Source organism: Salvelinus sp. IW2-2015, linkage group LG14 (genome assembly GCF_002910315.2).
Source record: "Salvelinus sp. IW2-2015 linkage group LG14, ASM291031v2, whole genome shotgun sequence".
In the NCBI taxonomy this organism is placed as follows: Eukaryota; Metazoa; Chordata; class Actinopteri; order Salmoniformes; family Salmonidae; genus Salvelinus; species Salvelinus sp. IW2-2015.
Window position 1 is genome coordinate 35913238 of NC_036854.1, and position 10028 is coordinate 35923265.

General features: G+C 47.1%; 1 protein-coding gene across 1 annotated transcript in view; it reads right to left on the minus strand.

The window, feature by feature from the left end:
• dok6 (docking protein 6) overlaps positions 1 to 10028 on the minus strand; it is an 88954-nt gene that overhangs the window by 59000 nt on the left and 19926 nt on the right. Inside the window, exon 2 of the mRNA XM_070446747.1 lies at positions 7582 to 7689. Within this exon, the coding sequence (XP_070302848.1) occupies positions 7582 to 7689 (108 nt within the window). The remainder of the gene's footprint in view (positions 1 to 7581; positions 7690 to 10028) is intronic.

Here is a 10028-nt window from a genome sequence, read left to right on the forward strand (position 1 = left end):
CTACGCAGCACCCTTCGAAACACAAAAGCAAATCCACTGTTGTTGTTGTTGTTGTTGTTGTTTTTAAGTTCTCTCTGGAGCACTGTTCTGGAACCCCTCGGATGGAACCTTTCCTAATCTGTGTGTGGATTCTAGGGAAGCGTTTTCATGTGCACTGGGGAGCACTGTGGGGAAGCATTATCAGGTGCACTGGTGCATGTGTTCTGTCATCACTCACTTTGCTGTGGGTAGCAGACATCTGTAGGAGAGGTTAACACTACACAGGCATTTCAATTTGATGGAATGATGTAGTAGAAAAAGTTACGTAGCTATTGCAAATCAGCATAGTCCTCCAGTCAGTCAACCCCTTGATGAGGTGGGGAAGTGACTGATAACTAATGATAGTGTATTAGACAGTGTGTTATAGGGCCTTAAAGGGCCCCTCTCATAATACAGCCACATATTAAAGAGCCCAGACACATCAAACACTGGTGTCCCAGCAAGTCCCTATCTGAGGCCACATCTCCTCTCCTCCCATCACTACAGCAGAGCCACTTAACTCACTTAACATCATCCTTGCCACTGATAATGAGGCCTAATTGGGGTATTTTCAAAGTGTTTAAGAAGCTGGGAGAGATATATTATATTCCAGATTATCCTCCTCAAAGGAAGAGAAAGACCCCGGAGGAACGAGATAAAGCATCCAAATGTGCCTTAATAGATTCCGAACAGCAATTTTCACCCCATGTGAAATTATTTAATGAAAGACAAATACAATTATTTTTGGGGGTCGGTTTGTGCGTAATACGATTTAACTGATTGATGTGTAATAAAATAAGTGCTTGGCGATATTGTCTGAAGGGAAATGGTGGTTGGGGCTTGTTATTGGGTAAACATTAAGGTTGTGGCTAAGTTGTGATGGGAGGTGGTGCCGTTAAAAGGGTCAACAGACTCAGACAAATTAATTTCTGTCTGGCCTTGTGCTGCGTCTAAAAACATATCTGTCTACTGAGTGTACCCTTCATATCAAGACAAACATTTTTGGAGAGCCAATGAGGTGAAAATATATATACACTGCTCAAAAAAATAAAGGGAACACTTAAACAACACAATGTAACTCCAAGTCAATCACACTTCTGTGAAATCAAACTGTCCACTTAGGAAGCAACACTGATTGACAATAAATGTCACATGCTGTTGTGCAAATGGAATAGACAAAAGGTGGAAATTATAGGCAATTAGCAAGACACCCCCAATAAAGGAGTGGTTCTGCAGGTGGTGACCACAGACCACTTCTCAGTTCCTATGCTTCTTGGCTGATGTTTTGGTCACTTTTGAATGCTGGCGGTGCTTTCACTCTAGTGGTAGCATGAGACGGAGTCTACAACCCACACAAGTGGCTCAGGTAGTGCAGCTCATCCAGGATGGCACATCAATGCGAGCTGTGGCAAGAAGGTTTGCTGTGTCTGTCAGCGTAGTGTCCAGAGCATGGAGGCGCTACCAGGAGACAGGCCAGTACATCAGGAGACGTGGAGGAGGCCGTAGGAGGGCAACAACCCAGCAGCAGGACCGCTACCTCCGCCTTTGTGCAAGGAGGAGCACTGCCGAGCAAGAGGAAACATAAACCCTCACGTTCTTAGCCAAAGTGGGTCACGAGTACTTCCCACTCAGACAGCACACCGTCCGACCGATGCCTGGAAGACCAGAGGAGGTTGACGTGTGGGCCCAATAGATCAGCCGGTCACGGACAGCAGACGAACGTACAGACGCCCAGCGGGACACTGGAGGGGAGCGGGCTCTGCACGTAACGCCTGCTTAATGTCCGCGTCCAGCTCCCACACTTCCGGCGCCACCAGGCAGGAGCCATGGGCCGCTCCTCTGTGTCATACAGCCGGGACAGTGCATCTGCCTTCATGCTCTGGGAACCTGGTCTGACGGGTGAAAACGGGTGAAAAACATGGCCCACCTTGCCTGTCGAGGGTTCAGCCTCCTCGCTGCCCGGATGTACTCCAGATTGCGGTGGTCAGTCCAGATGAGAAAAGGGTGTTTAGCCCCCTCAAGCCAATGTCTCCACGCCTTCAAAGGCTTGACAACAGCCAACAGCTCCCAGTCGCCCACGTCGTAGTTTCGCTCCGCTGGGCTGAGCTTCTTCGAGAAGAAGGCACAGGGGCGGAGCTTCGGTGGCGTACCCGAGCACGGCTCCTATCCCAGCCTCGGACGCGTCCACCTCCACTATGAACGCCAAAGAGGGATCCGGATGGGCCAGCACAGGTGCCGAGGTAAACAGAGCCCTCAGGTGACCAAAAGCCCTGTCCGCCTCAGCCGACCACTGCAAACGTACCGGGCCCCCCTTTATTTGAATTTTTTTTGATTTCACCTATTTAACCAGGTAGGCTAGTTGAGAACAAGTTCTCATTTGCAACTGCGACCTGGCCAAGATAAAGCACAGCAATTTGACACATACAACAACACAGAGTTACACATGGAATAAACAAAACATAGTCAATAATACAGTAGAAAAATAAGTCTATATACAATGTGAGCAAATGAGGTGAGATAAGGGAGGTAAAGGCAAATTTTTATTTTTTTTATAATAAAAAATTWAATTAAATTAAATTAATAAAAAAAGGCCATGGTGGCGAGGAAAATACAATATAGCAAGTAAAACACTGGAATGCGTAGATTTGCAGTGGAAGAATGTGCAAAGTAGAAATAGAAATAATGGGGTGCAAAGGAGCAAAATAAATACATAAATACAGTAGGGGAAGAGGTAGTTGTTTGGGCTAAATTATAGATAGGCTATGTACAGGTGCAGTAATCTGTGATCTGCTCTGACAGCTGGTGCTTAAAGCTAGTGAGGGAGATAAGTGTTTCCAGCTTCAGAGATTTTTGCAGTTCGTTCCAGTCATTGGCAGCAGAGAACTGGAAGGAAAGACGACCAAAGGAGAATTGGCTTTGGGGGTGACCAGTGAGATATACCTGCTGGAGCGCGGCGTGCTACGGGTGGGTGTTGCTATGGTGACCAGTGAGCTGAGATAAGGCGGGGCTTTACCTAGCAGAGACTTGTAGATAACCTGTAGCCAGTGGGTTTGGCGACGAGTATGAAGCGAGGGCCAACCAACGAGAGCGTACAGGTCGCAATGGTGGGTAGTGTATGGGGCTTTGGTGACAAAACGGATGGCACTGTGATAGACTGCATCCAGTTTGTTGAGTAGAGTGTTGGAGGCTACTTTATAGATGACATCACCGAAGTCGAGGATCGGTAGGATGGTCATTCTTTATTTTTTTTTCATTTTCCAATTAAGAACATTCAAGACAAAAGTGAAAAGATATTAGACAACAATAGGACAAAGTGACAGTAACAGACGAGCGTAACAAAGAAAAAATAGAACAAATTATAAGTATATATACAAACATACAATAAAAAAAWWWAAATTATGAGACATTGGATCATATCACCTGACGTAGGCTACATATTATACATTACGTGTGAAACATTATATAAGGATTATATAGAGATTCAATCAATGTGATGTGGGGGAGATTCTCCATATAGTCAATAAAAGGTTAGGATGGTCAGTTTTACGAGGGTATGTTTGGCAGCATGAGTGAAGGATGCTTTGTTGCGATATATAGGAAGCCCATTCTAGATTTCATTTTGGATCGGAGATGCTTTATTGGAGTCTGGAAGGAGAGTTTACAGTCTAACCAGACACCTAGGTATTTGTAGTTGTCCACATATTCTAAGTCAGAGCCGTCCAGAGTAGTGATGCTGGACGGGCGAGCAGGTGCGGGCAGTGATTGGTTGAAGAGCATGCATTTAGTTTTACTTGCATTTAAGAGCAGTTAGAGGCCATGGAAGGAGAGTTGTATGGCATTGAAGCTCGTCAGGAGGTTAGTTAACACAGTGTCCAAAGAGGGGCCAGAAGTATACAGAATGGTGTCGTCTGCGTAGAGGTGTATCAGAGAATCACCAGCAGCAAGAGCAACATCATTGATGTATACAGAGAAGAGAGTCAGCCCGAGGATTGAACCCTGTGGCACCCCCATAGAGACTCCCGTGCCTAGCACCACGGGAAACGCAGGAGAGTCAATGAGGAAGAGACTGATTCTCTCCTTGTGACCCACCTGCGTCACCATGCCCAGAGGAGTGGTGGCCTCCCTAATCAACCCTGACCCTAATGCTCGACTGTCTAAGGCGGGAACTGGGAAGGGCATAGCCACTGGAACAATGGGGATCCCTAAGCTATGGGCGAATGATCTGTCTATAAATTTCCCAGCCGCGCCTGAATCGACGAGCGCCTTATGCTGGGAATCCGGGGAAAACTCAGGAAAAGTAACATACAAAAACATGTGTGCAACAGAGGGCTCTGGGTGAGAATGGTGCCGGCTCACCTGGGGTGAAGCCAGAGTGCCCTGCCTGCTGCCTCGACCCCCAGAGAAACGAACCCAGCACCAACCGGCAGTGTGACCTCTGCGGCCACAGATGGTGCACGAGAAGGAACCTCCTCCAGTCTCCCTACGCACAGCACCTCCCAGCCCCATGGGCATCGGAACGGTGGTGCTGGGGGATGGAACCGACAGACCCCGCACTAGACGTCCACGGGTAGCCAGCAGGTTATCCAACCGAATGGACAGGTCCACCAGCTGGTCGAAGGTGAGGGTGGTGTCCCTGCAGGCCAACTCCCGACGGACGTCCTCGCGCAAACTGCAGCGATAGTAGTCGATCAGGGCCCTGTCGTTCCATCCCGCGCCGGCGGCCAGGGTCCAAAAGTCCATCGCGAACTCCTGCACGCTCCTCGTCCCCTGCCTCAGGTGGAAGAGACGTTCACCCGCTCAACCGCTCTACCCTCGGGCGGGTGGTCGAAGACGGCCCGGAAGCGGCGGTTGAAATCCTTGAAGTGGTCCAGCACCGCATCTCCTTCTCCCCACACAGCGTTGGCCCACTCCAGGGCTTTCCCCGAGAGGCACGAGACGAGGGCGGACACCCTCTCACGGCCTGAGGGAGCCGGGTGACGTTCGCCAGATATAAATCTAGCTGCAGCAAGAAACCCTGGCAGCGTGCGGCCGTCCCATCGTACTCCCTGGGAAGTGTGAGACGAATCCCACTGGAACCGGGTGTGGAGGGGGTGAGTAGCAGAGACCCCTGTTGTGCTGTGGGGTGCTGGAGGGACTCTCTGTCTCTCTCAGCGGTCCATTGTCTGGATGACGCGGTCCATGGTGGCGCCGAGATGGTGAATCAACGCAGTGTGCTCCCGGACCGCTCCTCGACTCCACTACTAGAGGTACCTGCTCCTGCTGACTCCATACTCGGGTGTGGAATTCTGTAGTGTACGCGTAACTGGCTACAGGGGAGTCAGGCGCAGGAGAGCAGAATTGGGTAGCAAACGGAGCCCTTTATTACGGCGAACAGACACACGGCACTAAGAACAATAAACAAATACGGGTTGACATAACCCGGTGCAAACCAGTCTGATGTGCACATACACGTAACAACAAACAATTCCACACACAGACATGGGGGAACAGAGGTTAAAACTAGACAAAACAAGTAGAAAATGAAAAGTGAATCGGCGATGGCTGGAAGACGGTGACGTCGACTGCCGAACGCCGCCCAAACAAGGAGAGGAACTGACTTCGGCGGAAGTCGTGACAAATTGACATCATTTGAGTCAATTGGAGGTGTACCTGTGGATGTATTTCAAGGCCTACCTTCAAACTCAGTCCCTCTTTGCTTGACATCATGGGAAAAATCTAAAGAAATCAGCCAAGACTTCTGAAAAAACACATCCAATTGACTCAAATGACAGGGAATTTTTTACAAGGATTAAATGTCAGGAATTGTGAAAAAACTGAGTTTACATGTAGTTGGCTAAGTGTTATGTAAACTTCCAACTTCAACTGATAAATATATATATATATATATATATATATATATATATATATATATATATATATATATATATATACAGTGGGGAGAACAAGTATTTGATACACTGACGATTTTGCAGGTTTTCCTACTTACAAAGCATGTAGAGGTCTGTAATTTTTATCATAGGTACACTTCAACTGTGAGAGAAGGAATCTAAAACAAAAATCCAGAAAACACATTGTATGATTTTAAGTAATTAATTTGCATTTATTGCATGACATAAGTATTTGATACATCAGAAAAGCAGAACTGAATATTTGGTACAGAAACCTTAGTTTGCAATTACAGAGATCATACGTTTCCTGAGTTCTTGACCAGGTTTGCACACTGCAGCAGGGATTTTGGCCCACTCCTCCATACAGACCTTCTCCAGATCCTTCAGGTTTCGGGGCTGTCGCTGGGAATACGGACTTTCGGCTCCCTCCAAAGATTTTCTATTGGGTTCAGGTCTGGAGACTGGCTAGGCCACTCCAGGACCTTGAGATGCTTCTTACGGAGCCACTCCTTAGTTGCCCTGGCTGTGTGTTTCGGGTCGTTGTCATGCTGGAAGACCCAGCCACGACCCATCTTCAATGCTCTTACTGAGGAAGGAGGTTGTTGGTCAAGATCTCGCGATACATGGCCCCATCCATCCTCCCCTCAATACGGTGCAGTCGTCCTGTCCCCTTTGCAGAAAAGCATCCCCAAAGAATGATGTTTCCACCTCCATGCTTCACGGTTGGGATGGTGTTCTTGGGGTTGTACTCATCCTTCTATTCCTCCAAACACGGCGAGTGGAGTTTAGAGCAAAAAGCTCTATTTTGTCTCATCAGACCACATGACCTTCTCCCATTCCTCCTCTGGATCATCCAGATGGTCATTGGCAAACTTCAGACGGCCTGGACATGCGCTGGCTTGAGCAGGGGACCTTGCGTGCGCTGCAGGATTTTAATCCATGACGGCGTAGTGTGTTACTAATGGTTTTCTTTGAGACTGTGGTCCCAGCTCTCTTCAGGTCATTGACCAGGTCCTGCCGTGTAGTTCTGGGCTGATCCCTCACATTCCTCATGATCATTGATGCCCCACGAGGTGAGATCTTGCAGGAGCCCAGACCGAGGGTGATTGACCGTCATCTTGAACTTCTTCCATTTTCTAATAATTGTGCCAACAGTTGTTGCCTTCTCACCAAGCTGCTGCCTATTGTCCTGTAGCCCATCCCAGCCTGTACAGGTCTACAATTTATCCCATGTCCTTACACAGCTCTCTGGTCTTGGCCATTGTGGAGAGGTTGGAGTCTGTTTGATTGAGTGTGTGGACAGGTGTCTTTTATACAGGTAACGAGTTCAAACAGGTGCAGTTAATACAGGTAATGAGTGGAGAACAGGAGGCTTCTTAAAGAAAAACTAACAGGTCTGTGAGAGCCGGAATTCTTACTGGTTGGTAGGTGATCAAATACTTATGTCATGCAATAAAATGCAAATGAATTACTTAAAAATCATACAATGTGATTTTCTGGATTTTTGTTTTAGATTCCGTCTCTCACAGTTGAAGTGTACCTATTGATTAAAAATGACAGACCTCTACATGCTTTGTAAGTAGGAAAACCTGCAAAATCGGCAGTGTATCAAATACTTGTTCTCCCCACTGTATATATATATAAAAGACAGTGACAGTATAAAAAATGTATTTACCTTGTGAAAGCTTCTGAAGTATGCTGCCTTCTCATCTTGGTACTTCTCTAACCGTCTGGGGCCTTTACTGGACGCCTTCTTAAACACCAACCAGCACCTCTTGAAAATCTATGGAGAACACATGGATAACAGAACCATGAGAATACCATCAAAAGAACCCGAAACCAGGGAGATGTTCCCCTGAAGAATCTGGTCAGATACCCAAACCAGAGAGATGTTCCCCTGAAGAACCTGATCAGAAACCCAAACCATGGAGATGTTCCCCTGGTGAACCTGATCAGAAGAACCCCAAACCAGAGAGATGTTCCCCTGAAGAACCTGATCAGAAACCAAACCATGGAGATGTTCCCCTGGTGAACCTGATCAGAAGAACCCCAAACCAGGGAGATGTTCCCCCCCAAGAAGCTGATCAGACACCCAAACCAGAGAGATGTTCCCCTCAAGAATCTGATCAGAAACCCAAACCAGAGAGATGTTCCCCTCGAGAATCTGATCAGACACCCAAACCAGAGAGATGTTCCCCTCAAGAACCTGATCAGAAACCCAAACCAGAGAGATGTTCCCCTCAAGAACCTGATCCGAAACCCCAAACCAGAGAGATGTTCCCCTGAAGAACCTGATCAGAAACCAAAATCAGAGAGATGTACCTCTGAAGAACCTGACCAGAACCCCAAACCAGGGAGATGTATAGTAATAAACAAGACTAAAAACCAGCACACAATGCAACCTTTGAAGTTTGAAAAAATACGTAACTGATTACACAGCCAAACAAAACAAAATGCTGACATTGTCAAGGGCATTTTTTATCATAACACAATGAAAGGTATTAATTTAGAACATTGGGCTGAGTGTATAACAAAAAACAACAAAAAAACTAAAAAATGAATTTGATACATTAATAAGCATCTTCACTAATTCATTTTTCCATCTACTTTCCAAGCATTCCAGCCAGCCTGTCTCATCATTTATCTGTGTGGATATTAATCCAGACTCAATGAGATGCTCACCGGTGCATCACCACATCAATAACTCAAAGAGCAAATGCTTTCCTCTCAGTCAACTGAAACTGGGCTGTTTGTGCATTCATCTATTTAGCAATCTAGACCTATTTGTTTGGATGCACTGCTACTGCACAGCCACAGATACACACACCCACACCCCCAAAGCCGCACACACACACTGTGTGCCAAAGGGCCACAATAAGGTCAAAATGGAAAGGGGGACATATGCACTCAAAAACGGTCCCTAACTCTCACACAGGAGAGAGAGCGAGAGAGAGAGATGTTAAAATGTTGACAGCTGATATGTCCCGGGTGTTCAGTGAGAGATGATAAAGCAGTGTAATAGTAGCGTAGCCTACTGATGTAGCTTAGTGAGTAATGATTGGCTGACCAAAGTCTGGTACATCCCCCCCTAGAACTCTCTGGATCGCGCACACACACACACACACCACACACCCACACACACACACACACACACACCACACACACACCACACACACACCACCAACACACACACACACACCACACACAGAGAGAGACACAAATAGACACACATACACTGTGTGCCAAAGAGCCACAACAAGGTCAAGATTGAAAAAGGGACACAGACTCAAAAACTCTTCGTCTCTTTAAATAAAAGAACTCCACAATCATTCTCCTCTGTCTGTCTGTCTGTCTGTCTGTCTCTCCACTTCATTCTCCTCTGTCTGTCTGTCTATCTGTCTCTCTCCACTTCATCTCCTCTGTCTGTCTGTCTATCGTCTCTCTCCACTTCATTCTCGTCTGTCTGTCTGTCTGTCTCTCTCCACTTCATTCTCGTCTGTCTGTCTGTCTGTCTGTCTGTCTGTCTGTCTGTTCTGTCTGTCTGTCTGTCTGTCTGTCTCTCCACTTCATTCTCCTCTGTCTGTCTGTCTGTCTATCTGTCTCTCTCCACTCATTCTCCTCTGTCGTCTGTCTATCTGTCTCTCTCCACTTCATTCTCCTCTGTCTGTCTGTCTATCTGTCTCTCTCCACGTCATTCTCCTCTGTGTCTGTCTGTCTGTCTCTCTCCACTTCATTCTCCTCTGTCTGTCTGTTCGTCTGTCTGTCTGTCTGTCTGTCTGTCTGTCTGTCTGTTCTGTCTGTCTGTCTGTCTGTCTTGTCTGTCTGTCTGTTCTGTCTTGTCTGTCTGTCTGTCTCTCTCTCCTCTCCACTTCATTCTCCCTGTCTCGTGTCTGTCTATCTGTCTCTCTCCACTTCATTCTTCCTCCTGTCTGTCTGTCTGTCTGTCTGTCTGTCTTTGTCTTGGCTGTCTGTCTGTCTGTCTGTCTGTCTGTCTGTCTGTCTGTCTGGCTGTCTGTCTGTGTCTGTCTGTCTGTCCTGTCTGTCTGTCTGTCTTCTGTCTCTCCTCACTTCATTCTCGTCTGCTGCTGTGTCTGTCTTCTGTTCTGTCTTGTCTCCACTTCA